At 43.6% G+C, this 19,315-nt stretch overlaps 1 protein-coding gene across 2 annotated transcripts in view; it reads left to right on the forward strand.

The window, feature by feature from the left end:
* Nucleotides 1-19,315, forward strand: part of Bmper (BMP binding endothelial regulator) — a 261,777-nt gene that overhangs the window by 157,783 nt on the left and 84,679 nt on the right. The window contains exon 12 of one of the 2 annotated variants that reach the window (XM_026778924.1): nucleotides 15,951-16,280. The exons of the other annotated variant lie outside the window; for it this stretch is intronic. Coding sequence (XP_026634725.1) covers nucleotides 15,951-16,280 — 330 coding nt within the window. The remainder of the gene's footprint in view (nucleotides 1-15,950; nucleotides 16,281-19,315) is intronic. 2 annotated transcript variants of the gene reach the window in all.

Raw genomic sequence — 19,315 nt, forward strand, 5'->3', positions numbered from 1 at the left:
TTTCTCTGTGGCTTTGGAGCCTGTCCTGGAACTAGCTCTGTAGACCAGGCTGGTCTCGAACTCACAGAGATCCGCCTGTCTCTGCCTCCCGAGTGCTGGGATTAAAGGCATGCGCCACCACCGCCCGGCATATGTCTTCCTTTTATTCTGTGCTGTAAGGCGGCAAGACTATAAATCTCCATAAATGCATACATACATACATACGTATGTGAAGTTGATTACAGCCCTCAGATACTCCAGGTTGCATGCTGATCATAGATATTCAGTGAAGAATGGGCTGTTTCCACAGTGATTGCACCGCTTGGACTCTCACTAAAATCCTGAGTTTCTTCCTGCCTGGTCTTGTCTTGGTCTTAGTAGAAGTTGAGATCTTTTTTTTTTCCTCCAGAAAAGAGGAAACACATGTTTTACAGGCCTTCTTCGCATGAGTCAGTAACCATGCAAGTTTATTGTTATGTAGGTAGGAAGCAGCCACAAGGACAGGAAGCCATCCATGCCCCCTTATCAGAACAATGGGTAAGGTTGGTCTGAAGAGGCGCTGGGGTTCTACTCCCATGGGGAGTCCTCTTAGAATCAGGCCCCGGGACAGTCTAAAGAGCATGCATGGTCGCCTCTTAATAACTCACCCGACACATACTGCTCTCCTTCCCAACAGAAAGGACTGAATTTGGTTTGGATAATTTACTTAAAGTAAAATATTTGAAGTGAGCTAAACAAACTCCATAAAACTCTTGGCAAAAGCGCTTTCTTGCCAAGGTATGAGGCTGTAGCTGGAAGGCAGTCCCTCTGCTTGGCTGCTTGTCATGTGATCACGAGTTAAGTGCCAGGAAGCATCAGAACCCAGGAGGGCCACTCTGTTATTCTTTGTAGCATTTGGTTTATGTGAAATGCTCTTTTATAGTGTGCTGGCAAGTAGTGCGTGGAATCTTGACCTCACCAACCCACAGAGACCAGAATCAGATCAATTCTATGCTGGCAGCAGATCTCTTTCCAAACTTGGAGGTGGGGGCAGTAGAGGAAGGGGGGGGTGCTTAGAGATTGGTTATGAGAGAAGTTAATCTCTTAATCAGGTCAGAGGCATCCACAGGTGTTAGGATATGGTCACCTACCCCCAGGTCTCACACATTACTTAAACCCTTCGCTTACCTCATACTCAGCCCGCGGCACCCCCAACTCAAAATGCAAGCATGTGATTTGTAACACTGAAGCTGGCAGGGTCTACTGAGCACATATGTACGTGTGATTGAAATAGCCTCAGCCTCATAACCCTTAAGTCACAGGAAATACTGAATTTCGGCAGCTTGGGGTGCCAGGAGGTGCATGGTTGCCAGGTGATTCTTTAACCTGACCCCAAGGGGTTAGTTTCTAGCTGTGAAGGTCATTGGACCTACACTAGATCATAGCAGGCCCTGTACCCAGCACAGCTTCTTGCAGAAATTGCCTAGCTGGTTTGTTGGCAAGTCTCTCTACCTTAAGCCCATTGGATGCCTGATGGCTGTTTATATGCCCCAGTAAACAGAGTGATGTAAGAGGGCAAACAGGACAACGATTTCATTTCGTGGGGAGGTGGTGGGGGGCAGGATGCATGATAAAGAGTGATCTTGGTGCTTTGCATGTATAAAATGTCCACTGACAGAGCCTCTGTACATCAGTAACTCCATGTTTGAACAGAGTTCTTGCCTCTGGGACTCCAGTTGTCTTAACCCTTGGAGTTTGTCCTCACCCCAGGCAAGCAAGGAAACTGGCCACCAGGCTCAGGAGGCTTGCAGAAGAAGAATCTGCGGTGTTGATTTTAGCCCCGCCAGCGAGGTGTTAAGCTTAGTAGCCACTGACTTTTCTGCTGGTACTGGTGGAGCTGGCTTTGACACTTTCTGAAGCTTGGCTGGCAGGCCGGTGGAAAGTGAAGCCCCACCTGCCAACAGTGGTCCCGTGGAGAACCCACACGGGAGATGTGGTGGGGAAATGAGTTCTTCCTTTGGCTGTGCTGTTCTGTTCTGGGAGATGCTACCACTTTAAAGTGTCTTGCTCCAAATTTGCAGAGTTGAGGGATAATATTGAAGTCATTCTCCATGTCTTGTCAGTTTCTAGGGCGGACTAGGCAGTAATGCTTCTGGCGTACAAACACCCTGTGGAAACAGACAAGGGTGGCATACTGACACTAGGTATAAGGGTTAGTACTTGACAAGTTCTCGGTAATTTAGCGTTGATGAGTAAACTGTGACCATAGTCGTCATCAGTGTCAACACCGCTAGCCAGCAGAACCAGTGATGGCAGCGGCAGTAGCCAACATTTGTTTACCATCATCTGCTATATATCAAAACACTGTCATGGTTGTCCCATTTGATTTCATATTCATCTCATAGCTATTTTTTAGCCAAGTAATGTTATTAGTTGCAGTTTTACAGCCAGAGAACTGAGGCTTAGAGATGTGGAGGTCAAAGATGGAGCCTGAGTCTCCCCTGTGCTGTCTGGCTCCAGAGGCTGGGCTGGAGTCAGTTGTGTTGAGTCCCCTGTCATTTAGAGTTTGGTACATAGTTACAGCTAAGAAGGGGCAGGGAGTTTTGGGGGATTTTATAGTCCCTAGGAGTTATGGATTAGAAAAGAAATCGAAAGAAAGTTCTTCAGTTTAATAGCGTTTCTCTCTTCTACCCTAGCCTGGGAGAAAAGGATAAGCTAGCCCAGACTTTCTTCTATTGTGTGGTTGCTCCACCTATCTGCCGAAGGCAGGGCGATAGTTGTGTCCCCAGCTTACTTTTCCATGCCCACTCGTACTTTCCGTCCCTCTCCTCCCCCTCTACCATGGCAATTAGAGGGGAGTGTTTATAAACATGGACATATGTGTGCACATGTGCATAAATAGTCTATATAGTATTCAACTTGAAAGAACTCTGTATAATTGAAAGTAGGCATGGGAAAAGAGCAATGTCACCTTCAAAGTTGCATTTTCATTCATTACTAATCTACTGCCATAAAATTTTATGCATCTGTGGACCTTCTCTCTGGGGTCTTCCCTTCCAGTCCTCAGTTAAGAAGGAAACTGAGGGGGGCTGGAGAGATGGCTCAGTGGTTAAGAGCATTGCCTGCTCTTCCAAAGGTCCTGAGTTCAATTCCCAGCAACCACATGGTGGCTCACAACCATCTGTAATGAGGTCTGGCGTCCTCCTCTGGCCTTCAGGCATACACACAGACAGAATATTGTATACATAATAAATAAATAAATATAAAAAAAAGAAATTGTTATCTTTTGCCGGGCGATGGTGGCACACACCTTTAATCCCAGCACTTGGGAGGCAGAGGCAGGCGGATCTCTGTGAGTTCGAGACCAGCCTGGTCTACAGAGCTAGTTCCAGGACAGGCTCCAAAGCCACAGAGAAACCCTGTCTCGAAAAAAAAAAAAAAAAAAAAAAAAAAAAACAAAAAGAAGGAAACTGAGGCTCCCAAGAGTACCAAGTTAGAGAGCTGGGATGAGACCCATACCCTTTTCAAACACCCTAACAGAGTATCCATTCTATAAGCCCCTTTGGGGTTTGCTTTGGAAATATGGTTTATTCTTGCTCTTTGTTTTTTTAAAATTATTTTTAAGTGATGCAGTACTATCAAATCATTCCATTAGAGATTGCATTCTTGTCTACATATAAATTAATATATTATTTCCTTTGAAGATACATATAAATTTTTGCAGGCCCATGTAGTAGTGAGCACGGGGCCCCTTTGTTCCATCCTGCCTGGCTAGCTTACATCCGAAAAATTACACAGAAACTGTATTCATTTAAACACTGTCTGGCCCATTATTTCTAGCCTCCTATTGGCTAACTCTCACATCTTGATTAACCCATTTCTGTTAATATGTATCACCACTTGACTGTGGCTTCCCAGCATGAGTCTAACCAGCGTCCCTCTCAGGCAGGACAATCATGGTGTCTGCCACACTTCCCTTCTTCCCAGCATTCTGTTCTGTCTACTCTGCCCACCTAAGGGCTGCCCTATCAAAAGGCCAAGGCAGCTTCTTTATTCAACCAATGAAAGCAACACAAATACAGAAGGATCTCCTACACCAGGCACACTGTTCTCCTGGATCTCTAAAGAAATTTAAGTATCCAGTTGTGGCTGAGTATATTGGAGACCTAGACTTAGTGAGAACCTCTGGAAATATGACCAAAGAACAGGACAGTTGAGTAAGTCAGACACCCGACTGCACCTGAGAAACATGCTTTGTGAAAAGCTCTGTATGTGAATGGGGGTAGTAATCCTGCTCTCTGAAGTCTCAGCTCCGACAAGTAAAATAAGGCCATCAAAACACAGACTTCTGCTGGTGCTACTGCTCACACTGCCCTGGAGCAGGGCTTCTAGCACATGCAGGTCACACGCTCTGCTACATAGTTTCTAAGATGATTCTGCCAAGCAGAAGCTACCATCTACTCCATCTTACAAGTAAAGGGTCCGAAGGTCAGAAAAGTTGAACAGAGAGAGTGCGGTTAATACCGTAATCTGGGAGACTGTAACCCAAACCTTTAGCATGTCTCTGTGTTCTCTCTTAACTCTATGTTGACTCATTTTGGAGGGTTGCCTCCAAATAGAGGAGATTTTCTTGTTTCCTTCTGTTACATATGTCATAGAGTTCTGTTTGCAATCAGTTGTGTCCACTCACCTATAGAAACATTGTTTGTGAAGTCTTGAGATATAATACTTCGGCACTCACCTTTACAGAGATAAGAAGAAATGGCTCATTGTACCCAGTGTTTTTCATGGATTTGCATTCACCTTATTCATGCTCTCCACCCTCGTCCTTGTTCCTTCCTCTGCAGGGCCAGGGCGTCTGTCTTTAGTACATACGTCTGTCCTCTGAACTTCCTGTCTCTTCTTGTATGCAACCACAGGTGTTCCTTTCTAATACTGGCTTCAAAGTTGTTCAAACTTTGAATTATTTAAGCAATACTTTTATTAATTCTCTGAGAATTCCCTACAGTGCATCTTGAATATATTCACTCGTCACAGCAATCCTCTACACTCTGATCCTTTCCTATCCAAATTTGAGTGTAATCTTTCTCCTTCTTCTTCTTTGCCATCTCCTCCTCCTCTTCCTCCTCCTCCTCCTCTTTCCTCTTCTTCTTCTTTGCCATCTCCTCCTCCTCTTCCTCCTCCTCCTCTTTCCTCTTCTTCTTCTTTGCCATCTCCTTCTCCTTCTCCTCCTCCTCCTCCTTCTCCATCTCCTCCTCCTCCTCCTCCTCCTCCTCCTCCTCCTCCTTCTTCTTTCTTCTCCTCCTCCTCTTCCTTCTTCTTTTGCTTTTTTTCCCATTCAAACCAGTTTGTGTTGCCCAACTAGTCTTGGGAGTAGGGCCTTCCCTAGAGTGTGCTGAACATACCAGGGATCAAATTATTAAAAACAAAACAAAACCAAAAAACCCCAACCCTTCTTCTCCAAACAGCTATGAAATGCTAATAGCTCCTCAGCTAGTGATTGCATTTCATGCCTACTTTCCCATACTCTCTGATGGAATTTTATCTGGCCTGTCTGTCTGCACAGGTCCTATGCTTGTGCTCACAACTGTGGTGAGATCCTGTTTCCCTTTTGGGTCCGGAAAACATTGTTTCTCTCCACCACCCCTGGCTCTTACAATCTTCATCATTCCTCTTCCACAAAGCCCCCAGAGTCTTGTGTGGAAAAGTGTGATATGTTTGTCCCACTTAGGACTGACTACATTGTCTTTTATTTTCTGCACATTGACCAGTTGTGAGTCTCAGATCTACTTCCAAAGAAAACTTCTCTCATGAGGGTTGAGAGATGGTCTGATCTATAGGTATAGAATGGCATCAAGAATCATTTTAGTATTATGTCCTCTGAGCGGAATAAAAGTCTTGGATTCTTTCCGAGTGCCTATGACCTATCTAGCCACAGATTCTTGGCTCCTTTAACAATGACAAAGTTTGGGATCTGTCTCATAAAACAAGCATTGTATCTGATCCAGAAAGTGACTGGTTACCCACTTAGCATCTGTACTACTACTGTAGCAGTGGGCATGTGCCGTTGGGTCAGCTGCTGCTGTAGTTCACAGGTGTGCAGACAGACGAGACTGATGATTCCTTGGCTCCTTTTGTAGTGTGTGTAATACTTCACAGCACCATGAAGTCTAGTCACTAAGGCTAAAGTACCAGCCTCTCTTCTCTATGTCCTGTGAGAAAAATAGCAAACCTTAACTTCTAGCCTTCCAAGGGAATAATTCGCCTTCTCAGTACTGCAATTGCTACCTTTGATTCACCCGATGATCTGAATTGGCGTTGGTTGCAGGGGCTAGTGGCCGTTTCCAAGCCCTATTCATTGACTCAATTTTGGCCTCCACGTTCTCCCAGCTGTGCAGGTTTGGAGACCGATCGTTGTTTCTCATATTTCTGGCATTTCTCTCCCCTGTTGCTAATCAGTCATCAAGTCTAGCTGATTACCTCTTTATGCTGTTTTTCTAATAAATAATTTTTTTCATTCCCATGACAGCTGTACCCTCGTCCTGCTGTTTTCTGCTAACCCCTGTCCCCCTCCTTTATGTACACCACTTCAGAACCCACACGCTTCCTTCATGAACACCTAGGCCATCTTCCTTCACTGCTGAACTTTCCAAGGTTTATGTTATAAAACCTTAGAGCTGAGGAACAGCCCTGAGTAACATCTTCAGGACAGGTCCTCTGAGTGCATATGATAAGGAATACTGGATGGGGTAGACTTAAACACACTTCCTTGCTGCAGAACTGTTTTGGACCTTAGCTGTGACACTGGGCATTGCAAGCTTTCAGGAGGGTGACAGAATACAGAACTCCTTCCCACAACCACCCACCCAATGGTCTTGAAGAGCTTTTAAAGTTTTACTGTGGCAATCTAACAGGTGGGATTGATGTTTTATAGGAAATACATTAAGAAATGTTGGTTCTTTGGAATACATTTAAACTTCTCAGACTGGCAACGAATGAATCTCAGGCCAATTTATTTACATAATGTGAATGTCTCGTGTCCCCTGAAGCAAGTCCTTGCTGCAGACAGACCCGTCTCTGCATTTCTAGTGCAAGCTGCTTCCTTCCTGTGTTTGTACTTTACTGGCATGCTTCCTGCGGCCTTGAGGGCTAACTCCATTCTGGCCCCTAATCTACATTGTGTATGTCTTTTATGGATGGACTCAACTCATCGTATTTTCACCAGCCCTTTCTTTCCCTGCCTCTTGTGGTCTCTCTCACAATAAGAAAAGCGATGGTCCTGGTATGTGAGCAGCTCTAACCTTGACCTCTTTGCAGCAAATCTGCAATGCAATAGCTTTAGGTAGACAAACCTACATCACATAGGGAGCTTGTGTCTGCTCTTTTAGGGACTGAATTGCAAAGTGAGATGGGGTTTCAAATGCAGGATTCTTCCAAGCTTCTTAGTGCTTTAGTTCTGTACAATAAATTAATTAAGTTGGGGAAATGAAATACTAAATTTTATAACTGACTTCTAGATAGATATCATTAATCTGCAATTCAGACAATCCTGGGAGGTCATGGACTAGCCTTAAGAGCCTCTACATCCTAGAGGCCTTTTCTGAAGTGTGACTTCCCTTTTCCAGTGCCATCAGCAAATCTGCTGGAATGTTGCTGTGTTTCCTGTCAGTAGAACCCCAAGTGGGGAAGGCATTGGCCTTGGACCACGGAGACTAGATTGTAGTTCTATTATTGGCTGAGTGACTGTGGGCCACAGGCACTTTCTGCAAACTTGCTACTAAAGAGTTAATAAAATACTGCTTGATGTACAGAGACCTAGTAAGGCTGGAATGAGACACTAAAATACAGAACACAGCACCGCTGACATGGTGCCTGATACAAGTAGTTTGTACTAGATGCTTTGACTGTGCTAAGCTACTAGTTTCCAATGGATGCTGTAGCACATTCCCACAAAATCATGGCTTAATACCACTAATTGTCTTATATATGCTGGAGGTCAAAGTCAAAAATAGGCCTCGCTGTGCTAGGACTATCCAGCCTTGTTTTGACAAAGTTTAGCTGTATGCGTAGTTTATGTATCATACAGGCAAGCAGTCCAGGCAAGAGCAGTTTCTTGCCCAAATGGCTAGCCTTGCCACATTAAAAGCAAACTCCATAAGGAACTTCTTTGAAGCTTATCATCCTCTTGAAGTAATTGGTGCTACCAGGAGCAGACATGTCTCACTGTTGAGAAAAGTCTTGTTTTTAAAACATTTTTAATGCCATATTCGGTATTTCTTTGAAGTGTTCGAAGATTACCTATCCATTTGTAATATATCTCCGTATATCTAGGAAACCTAACTAGCATGACTATAAGTTTGACTATTATAGATGACTACTAATTTGTATTTTTAAGCTGTATATTACATTTTTAAAAGAGTTATATAAACATAATGCCTTAAACAAGAGTAGAAATATAAAATATAATACACAAGAGTAGAAATATAGTATAACAATATTGACATTAAATTTGTCTCAAAAAAACCCAAAATCCATAGCAATATAAAGTATTTTGAGATTAACAGTTGCTTTTTGGGTTAAATTAGATTCAATAATCTTTTTTCACCGTTTTTATGTCATAGCCCCCTTTTTCTTTAGGAAGAGATTGGCTACAACAATTAATCATTTATAACCAATCCCCTTTAAATGAAAACAAACATTTACAAACAATTATAAAAGGAGACTGTTTTAGTTTCCTGGTCGCCCAGACCTGAATAATCACACAGAAACTATATTGATTACAACACTGCTTGGCTGATGACTCAGCCATATTCTAGCTAGTTCTCACATCTTAAATTAACCCATTTCTATTCATCTGTGTTCCACCACAAGGCTGTGACTTGCCATAAAGATTCTGGGCATATTTCTCCTTCAGCAGTTACATGGCATCTGACTCCACCTACTCTATCTATTTATATCTGTTCAGATTTCCCTTTTGGCTTTATTCTGCCCTGGCATAAGTCAAAGTAGCTTCCTTATTAACCAATGGTAATAAAACATATTTATAGCATACATTTTACATGGCTTATTATAGTTTTATATTATCTTTACTGTCTTTTTGAAGACTTTATTTTTATTTTTTAAAACTTCCTATACAATTTTTCCTCTCTCTTCCAAGTCTATACACATTTTTAAACCCTCTGTGACCCATTTAGAGGTTTATTTTTGTCTGAATGTGTTTTTGTTGTGTTTCTGTAATCCTTTTTTGATCACTGTTTTAAACTGTTAAGCAGTAGTAGCTAGGACCAGAGTGGCTGCTTTGGCTGTTGGTTCTGCTGCACTTGGCTTTTCAACAGGGCAGAATAAAGCCAGGCAGCAAATCTGAAAAGAGATATATAGAGAGAGTAGGCAAAGTCAAGGAGGCACTATGTAGCTGCCCTGCCATAGGCCAAAGCAGTTTCTCTATTAACCAGTGGAAATAAAACATATTCACAACCTACAGCAGTGTATCCCACATCACACTAATGAGGCTGTGCTCCCTGGAAAGCCCTAGACATCACCGTTCTTGCTTTTCCCAATTTCTAAGGCTACCTGCATCACTTCACCCTTGGCTCTTCCTTCATTTTTAAAGCACTGTTGGTCTTATTCTTCTCCTGGAAATATGCCTGTCATGATCCTGCCTTACTGTTCAGCAAAGGGCTTGTATTCCTTCCCCTTGTTTATAATGGATAGATCCCCCTTTGCAGGTCAGCTCATGAGCAAGCCTGGTCCCACTGACACCTCCCATTCGTTGGCTATTTGATGCCACATGCACAGGTTCTGGTTATCAGGCTGCACTTTCTCTTCAGTAACCAAGATCAGCTGGTCATACTTGGTCAGTGTAGGATCAGAATTAAGTTCTGTTCTAGTTTTGTGATTCTGAGAATGTTTTTCAGTAGGTTACATGTCTATTCAGTGGAAGGGATTGATTTAGGAAGGTAGAAGGATTGGTCCCCACCTGAGCACTGAGCTCCCAGACTGGTATATCCAAGGCGGTTTTCTTGCCACCAAATATAATTCCCCTTTAATATTTTTCACTTTTCTGTTTTCCCTAATAGTGTATTTATTCTTAATGTGTTCATAAATAATTCAATTAATTAATTAAACAAATTTCTGCTGGCTACCTGCCACATGTCATTATTTGTATTTATTTTAATAAATACAGTATAGACAATTTCTTCTTAGCCAAATATATTGTTTAATTAATTATTGCATTTTCAGCAAATGTTTGTTGATATTTAATGGGCAGTATGCCATGCGCTGATGTAATACAATTAATGCATATCTGTGTGTGCATTTAGAGCATCCAATATAGCAGTGAGCTCTCAGGGCACTGAGAAGTATACATGAAATATACATTGTAAGGAGCTCAAGGCCAGACTTAGGAGTGAGGAATTCACATTATAATAAGCATTGGGTGGACTAAAAAGTGGCTTAACATTGTCAGGAGACAGAGAAGTCGATAAAGTGTTCGCCCTACAAGCTTGAGTTTGGATCTGCAAAGCATGTGTCAAGAGCTGTCCCTGTGTCTAAACAGTGGGGAAGCAGAGACAGGAAGATCCCAGCGGCTTACTGGCCCGAGAGCCCGTCTGCAACAGGGCTCAATGAAAGACTCTGTATGGTAAAGATCAGTTTTGTTCTTTGAATTAAGAAGAAAGAAAAATGGCACTGCCTGAGGTGTTGAAGATATTACTGGGGAAGACGGTATTGAAGCCAGAGCTGAAGGGATGGGGTGATGTGTGTGCACACGTGTGTACATGTGTCCTTGTATTTGTATGTGTGTTTGTGTAGGCATGTGAGTGTGCACTTGTGTTTGTATATGCACTTGTGTGCAAGTGTTTGTGTGCGCATGTATATAGGCATGCATGCACATGTGTGTGAGCTGTGAGGTTTTGGGTGGGACAAGCTGAGCCCCGGGTAACAGGTGACAAGTACTAGGACAGGATATGCTAGGTAGGTCCTGGAATGGCAGCTGTGGCTACAGTCAGTTAGGTTTGATTTTTTGAAGTTAGGGAATAAATTCGTGAGTCCATGTAGTTACGGGAATATGGGGAAACAAATTTCCATATGAGACAAAATTCCTATGTCACTGTTTTTAAAAACTCAGGGTGTTTTCTTTTTTAATGACGACCCATTGCTGTCTCTGATGGGAATGGAGCCACTACCCCTTTCCCTGTACCACCCCTTACAGGAAAGTTAGAGGAAATGCAAATCCTTCCAGGCATCCAGGTGCCACCTGGTGGAGCATCTGTTGGATCTCATGTGCCTTGTGGGCTAACAGCTGTCACTGACACCTTGTGCAAGGCCACAGCTCTTGTATGCAGAAGACACTGGGGGCTTTTTTTTTCCCAGACTCTACTATGGTCAGAAGTCAGCTCAGCAAAGAGCAGCTGGCTCGTGTCTCTAGCAGTATTTCTAATCCCCGCCTTTCCTGCATCTTGCCCAAGACTTGGCATCTCAGCATCTCTGACCGTACTAAAGTCCCAGAGGCTCAGCAGGACTCCATGGCCCAGAGTCCTGCAGGCCCTGTTTCCCTGAAGCTTGTGCCCAGAAATGTTTAAAGCCATGTTTATGTGTGGTTAGGATGCCCCTCCGGAAACGTGCTGATCCCCACACGAGGTGCTGGAGAGACCTCCCTCTCTGCAGCCGTAATGAACTGAAGCGAAAATTCCCTTCTGGGTTTTCAAAGGAAAACATGCTTGAACGGCTGCGGAAATCTTATGACATGTTAAGTGAAATATGGGAAATAAAATTCCATGTACAGGGTTGTCTTAACTCTGTGAAAATAAACATACACACACCCCCAGATCTGTAGACACTGCTTACTGCTTGCTGACAGAACAGGAATGGGGCTTTTGTTTCTTTCTTGCACTTTTTCTGTTTTGTTTTGTTGTTTGGGGAAAAAGCTAGACTAGCGCCTACCCAGATTCTCTTGTTTTTTGCTGCTGTGCCTGGGATTCTATAGTTCTCACTTAATAGTCTTTGACAGATGTTTTGAGAACACTGCTCCCAGAGAAAAGGCATTTCATTAAAATATGTATATCCAAGGTAAAATAAAGCAATCTGAGGCAGTTAAGAGGAAAACATCAGGACCGTGTGTTCAGAGGCGGCAATCTTTATACACATGCTTCATTAATGCACTATATTTTAATGAAGGAATTTTGGGTTTTAAAGTCGACATTCCTTTCTGAAAGGGCATAAGAAATGAAAGTATAAATAGTACTAATATCATAAGAAAAAGAAAAGAAATGCCACATATAATTCTTTTGCTTAAGCAGAATTTTTTAAATCATTTTAAAATTTAAATATTTGAGTTTTTAAGTTTTGATCTTTTTCTCTGGACATATGCATTAATTTACATATATTTAAAATAAAACAATAACAACAACACAAACCCAGATAAAGATTTGACTTTAAGACTGTGAAACAATGTGCCACAGAGAAAAACTGGAATGTCCTTCTCCATCTCTGGCTTTATGCACATTCAAACAAGTTGTTTCCACGGTTCCCTGTCTGTCCCCGTAACCACGAGCCAAGCTTTCCTGTATAGTGTGACCAGACATCTGGACATCTTGGATTGCAGCACCTTTGTCTGGCTCTCCTGAAAATATCCATGAGGGTGCACTGTTCACTTTTGTTGCGCTGTCTGGGTGCTTCTGTCCTGGGGACCCAGTTTTCTGTAACACTGGCCATCTTACCTTAGGCATTTGACAGCATGTGTCTCACCCCACTCCTCTGGGAACTGGCATGAAGACTTCTGGGTGCCAGGAAAAGGGGCCAAAATTTCACAATGATTTCAGCTCATGATTCGAATGTTCCCACGTGTAGCACATAATTCTCAAGCCTCCTCATAGTCTTGAAATTTTGTTGGCTGCTTCTATATTGCAGTCACACAGGAAATCATACCAACTTTCAAACTCTTCTCTCCTACAAATTAAAGACTCTTAAAAAATATCTCTCCTGACAGGCCTGTTCACACACACTTTCCATTTTCTGGGCCTCTTCTGCATATCCCTCATGGCTTCTTGTTCAGCCAAGAGTAAACTCAGGGTTTCTGAGGCCAGACCAGGGTAGTCCAGTTTCTATTGCTTCTTTTGGGACTTGCTTTGTCCCATTATTGGCTTTATCTACCCTTCATTGTTAGAGGCAAAACAACAAAAACAAAATAAGACTAGGAAAACAGATGTAAGATAAAAAGTTTCATTTGTGGTTCCATCAAGAAGCAAAGGTTGCTGTGTGTGTGTGTGTGTGTGTGTGTGTGTGTGTGTGTAAGATAGTTAAGATTATCCCAGAATCAAAGAATATTGTTGCTGGTTTTTTACTTACACAACAAAAACATTTCCTTAGTCCTAAGGGTCATTCATAAATGTTTTCAATGACTAGATGACAGCCCTTATTATTGGGTCGACTGTGAAATGCTTAGCTGTTTGTCTAGTGTTCAGAGACAATCTTTCATTTTCTCAGGATGCCTCCATTGTTAGTAGGCAGGCAGAGGAGTACTACCACAGGGTGTGAACTTTTGGCAAGTGTTGGTTACTAATGATGTTTTGATTAATGATCATATCATTGCAAGAATGATCAGGACATTAAGAGAAACCACAGTTGCTACTGGGGCAGTAAAACGGTCACAAGAGAATGTACTGCCAGGCATGGAAAGCCCCGGGCCTGTTTACAGCTTTGGGGACACCCTTAGGAGCAGAAAGCCAGCCCCTTTGGTAGTGTGTGAGTGTTTTGGCTTTTCTAACCCGAGGCCATCTCTCTCAGCCTGGAAGGTTCAAGAACTTCAGCAGGTTCTGTGCTAACTTGAACAGGTAGGTGGGCCCAAGGACCTTAAAGACTAAGCAACAAACTTGAATTTGGTACACAATATGAGAGGGGAGTACTAACTCTGAACCCTTTATCTCCTGGGCTGCACACCGCCTTCGCCCTGTCAACAAGCAATGCTTTCATACCAGCAATGGATTCCGTTAGTTAGACAGTGAGGGCCAGTGTGAGAAAGCAGACTTGGAGCCCATCGCACGCAGCAAGGACTGAGATAAGCATTATGGAGAAGTCAAGTGAGGGGAGACTAGCTGGGGACCTAGGACAGTGAGGGGTACACCCAACATGTAATTGTGATAAAACTGGGGTCACAATGAAAATGGACAAACCCACCCAATTCTTCCATGACCATGATGGTGCCTTATAGATATTCTTGTTTATTGAAATGTTTCTATATTTCAGAAACTCTCAATTTTGTCTCTGACAGATACAGACAAAAAGACAGATACAGAATTTCATTTTGTAAATTCCAAACGTGTGTAATTTGTATGAATTCTCCTGAGACTAGCGATGAAGTGTATCCCGAACCAGCATTGTTCTCCATACGCTGTGGGAGCATAGAGTGCCATTGCTGTCGCCAGCTCAGCTGGGCTCGGTTCTGACCTCGTACAGCCTGGGCCGTCTCTTTCAGGAGGTTCAGGAGCTTCAGTTGGTCCTTTCCAGCCATGTCAGTCCTACACCCCTGACCCGATCATTTGTCCCAGTTGTTCTTGACTTGATGATTGTTCTGATGTTAGCTGGAAATTGCTCAGCTTTCGTATATGTTGTTTTTCTTTTTCCCTGAGATGAGGTCTCACTGTGCAGCCGCGCTGGCCTCTAGCTTGACATCTCCTTACCTCAGCCTCCTGGGCACTGTGCTGTGAGCATATGCCCATCTGCCTTTCATTCTTTGGGCCCATTTCTCTAAATCAATTTCCTGGTGGTTTGTGCATTGGTAAAAAGAGACAACAAATCCTTCCCCTGAAAAGAAACCGTTGTCAATTTTTATTCTTAAAAATATTTAATTTTCTATGCCTCAGAGTACTAAGCTTTATGTTGCCTTCATAATTATGTGCTAACTGTGTTTCAGAGTGTGCATTCTATTGGGCTAAATGTACTAATGTATTTTCCAGTTTACTTTACTATTTAACATTAGATTTTGGCATGTGGATCAAAATATAAGAAACATAATTTTGGAGCTAGAGAAATGGCTCAGTGGTTAGGAGCATATACTATGGGTTTGGAGAGATGGCTCAGCAGTTAACATCACTGACTGCTCTTCCAGAGGACCCATGTTCAATACCCAGCACCCACATGGCAGCTCACAGCTATCTGTAACTCCAGTTCCAAGGCTCTGACACCCTCACACAGACATACATGCAGGCAAAGCATCAATAGTATAAAATAAAATATTTTTTAAAAAAATTATCATGTACTGTTCTTTTAGAGGACCCATTTTAAAGGACCTGAATTAGTTCCTGTAATGTACACTGGGCAACTTACAAATTCCATCACTCCAGCTCCATGAGATCCAACAGTCTTCCTTTGCCTTTTCAGCAACACTGTGCTACACACACACACACACACACACAGAGAGAGAGAGAGAGAGAGAGAGAGAGAGAGAGAGAGAGAGAGAGAGAGAGAATCTCAACCTCTCTGAGTTTGAGACCAGTCTGGTCTACAAGAGCTAGTTCCGGGACATTCTCCAAAGCCACAGAGAAACCCTGTCTCGAAAAACCAAAAAAAATAAAAAAGAAAGAAAGAAAAAAAGAAATACAACAACTGATATTTCTTGTTTTCATGCGATGTAGTTTTCGCGTGGTATAGTTTTGCTTCTGTTTATGTAATGTTTGATTTCTTGTTTATGTGTGTTATGGAGTAAGGCTTTAGTGCAATTCCTTTACTCACGGAAGAACGCCAGGCTGCAGCATAGAGATCTTCTGAGAATTCTGTTGCATTAGGAATCTTCTTTAAATGTGAACACACTATGGGAAGTGTAAGGAAAACAAACAAAACTTTGTATAACACCCAGCCAGTTTCAAACCCTGATTACTTTAATGAATCCCTTCAAGCCTGCTGCCGATAGGCGCTCTTGCAGCTTAACTTTAGGGATTTCTGATTTCTCTGCACCTCTGCCTTGGTTGTGACCCTACTTTGGTCTCTCTCATTCGCAGAGCCCGGCGTTTGCACAGTATTCGGAGATCCACACTACAACACGTTTGACGGACGGACATTTAACTTTCAGGGGACTTGTCAGTATGTTTTGACAAAAGACTGCTCCTCCCCTGCCTCACCCTTTCAGGTACTGGTGAAGAACGACGCGCGCCGGACCCGTTCCTTCTCCTGGACCAAATCTGTGGAGCTGGTGCTGGGCGACAGCACCATCAGCCTGCAGCAGCACCTCACTGTGCGCTGGAACGGCTCCCGCATTGCGCTGCCCTGCCACACGCCCCACTTCCACATCGACCTGGATGGCTACCTCTTGAAAGTGACCACCAGAGCAGGTGGGGCTTCTTCTGTGGCCTCCCTCTGACCTGTATTCTGCTCATTGTGCCAACAGCAGCTTCTGGACTGTGTCTCGTTCCTGCACGGGGGAACCAGCCTTGTCTCCTGCCCATCTGCGGGAGAGGCACACCCTGACAAGGCTATGAAATTACCATGGGCATTTGTACCATGCAGAGCCTTGCGCCTGGACACCAGCCACATCAGTCTTGGCACGTTTTGGACACCCAGAACCTTTCCAGTCTCGTTCTAAAAATATCAGCGGTACCCTCCAAGTAACCTCCCTGCAGCTTTGTTGCTATTTTAGGGCACTGATGTCCAGCTTGGAACTGTCAAGTGTCTCTTAGATCAGCCAGCCATGTGCAGTTTCACATCTGCGAGGAAGAGGGTTTTCTTGGTAGTAACTGTCCAAATGGGGTGGGAGGGTTCTCAGAAGTAAACAGCTTTAGTCCTTGTTGCTGTTCAAAAGAGAGCAGGGGCAGCCCCCAGCTGCGGGCTCTCCAGCTCTGTGGGGGTCTGATGAAAGAGAATCACGAGGTCAAGAGAAAAGGTAAAAGGAAAGACAGAGCTACAGTCTTAAGGTGGAGTGCTTGCCTAGCTTCTGTGAGGCCCCGGCTTCAGTGAACAGCAGAAGGCCCCTGTGAGTGTTCACCACTGAAGGGCTGGTTCTCAGGGCCGGATTTCCTTTGGTTGTCTTGTGCTGGGAAGAATGCAGTAACTTTGTGTGGGCATGCAGCTGAGAGATAGTGACGGGGCCGCGTGTACTCAGCAGGCCCGTGTGCTCTAACATGGAGTGGATGTTCTACCCGAGAGCTAGGAGCATTGCTTCTGCTACACGACACTTTGAGGCTGGCTTTGGAAGAGTATCCCCAGCGGAACCTTGGAAGCATAGAGATGATGACTGAGGCCCTTTCTTGGCAGTAGCCTTAGGCCCAGTGTGCTGAGAATTTCCAACCCATGATCAAGCTGTTCTCAGTTGCCAGTGGTCTACTCGGTCATCTCAGGAAACTGTTTTGGAAGCAGAATCTAGATAGATCCTAAGAGAATTAGTTTGCACTACCATCTCATCTTTGGTTAGTGCATGGCAGTAGTTAGATATTGCTTGTGAGGTCTCCTGGTAGACTCCAATTCTTTAAGCATAATACCTTAAAGAATGGCGCACCTTTTTTTTTTTTCTTTTCTCTTTCTCACTGATGAGAATTTAATAATGGAAAGCATCAGCTGAGTTCTAGTTTATTCAGTGGTTTCTTTGTTGTTGCTGCTGCTGCTTCAGAACCATTGCAACTGTTACAATTCAAGTCAAGTATATATTTTGATAAACTGGCTTACATCGATCGAATGCCAGCTCACCTAAGCAGGGCACGAGGCCAACGTGGAACTTTTAGGTACTAAATGTTAATGCATAGGGACATTGAACAAAGAAGAAAATATCCCTCTCAGGTGTGAAGGGCTGCACTCATTCAATCAAGGCACTTAGGCCCTACTCAGAAAGTCTAGACAGCTCTTCTTATATCCAAATGACAGGAATCATCTAGTTTTCTAAATATCTAAAACTCAGACCCCAGCTCCTTCCTTTAAAGGAGCCGACATCTTGTCTCCCTATAAAGTATATCCAAAATGGGCTGTTACTACACAGAAGTAATTAGAAGCATCCTGCATATCTGTTTGCAAGCCAGTGAGACATAATGGATCATACTGATATGGAAATTATTAGTCAGTCATGGCCCAGCTCTCAAAGAAGTACTGGAAGATTACTAACAGCCTAGGAGGTTCAGTCCTGTTTCATGTACGGCTGGCAAAACCTTATGGAATAAGTATGTCTTATGTACGATTCCATGTTGTAAAGAATGAGTAAAAGGACAGTCAGGGCTGCTAAGAAAATAATGATAGCTCATAAATATCATAATCAGATTAGTGAATTTTACTACACTGGACCTGGAGTTCAATCTTCCAATTTCTTTTATGTTTCCATCTCTCTTTCCATGATGCAAATGATTTGCCCTGCACCCCTCACACACAGCCGAATGATTGCAGTGCACAGATCACACGAGCCTACTTGCCGGAGAAGAGCTCCTTCTTCTGAGCACTGAACTTCCTTTGCACTGGGCTTTGAATGAAATGACTGGTTTTCCAGACGGTAGTGTTCCCACTCTGATTTAGCCATCTCAGTTTGAATACCCCCTAGGGATATTTTCACCTTAATCACCCATTGCTTGTCTAGTTCAAATAGCATGGCGTTTCCTCTGAGTGCTCATCTTCCTCTGAGTTTTGTGTTGGTTCCTAGTCTAGATCAAAGGGTCCTGTCTTCAGAATGGCAGTTTACCCCCAGGCCGCAGCCGGGACAGGGCAGGAAGAGAGGCTGCTGCTTTTGTCTTTGTGGTTTAGAGACTTAGCACTTGGTGATGGAATCTGGCTGTGCTGTCCAGGTGGTGGCAGTGTGGCGGAATCAGGCTGCTGCTGCCTACCTGCTAATGACTGGTCTTAGCGGCATCGCTGCCCATCACCACACACCCTCTCCCAACTGAGTTCTTAGCCAATAATGGAAATGAAAACTTTTTTTCTCTGTCATCAGTTTTCTTCATCAGCTCTCCCTGAGTACATAAGGCCTGCCCGAAAGTGTCCGTTCACGAGGAACATGCTTTGAACTATATTTCTGTACAGCTATATACTCGTCGAACTCGGAATGTATCCTGGTATTAAACCTGAACAGAAGAATCATCAGGTTTTCTAACTCACTCTGGAATATATACAGACTTTTACAGCTCCTGCTCTCCTTAAGTGGACTGTAGAGAAAGCGTCAGTAACCAGAAACCAAAACAATACAAAAAGCAGGTTGGGAAGAACCACTGGTGAGGAGGGCCAGCGGGAAGGCCCTCCCTACAGTGCAAGGAATGTGGCTGCTGCTTGCAGGCCTGGATGTCACCCTGTGTGCTTCAGTTTTCGCCGGCTCACGGCTAGCTAGCTATTTCTACCCAGTTTCTCATTCAGAACACTGGGAAAGTCATCCCAGCTGCAGAAGGGGCCATCTCCTGCCCCT

Source organism: Microtus ochrogaster, chromosome 5 (genome assembly GCF_000317375.1).
Source record: "Microtus ochrogaster isolate Prairie Vole_2 chromosome 5, MicOch1.0, whole genome shotgun sequence".
Classification (NCBI taxonomy): Eukaryota; Metazoa; Chordata; class Mammalia; order Rodentia; family Cricetidae; genus Microtus; species Microtus ochrogaster.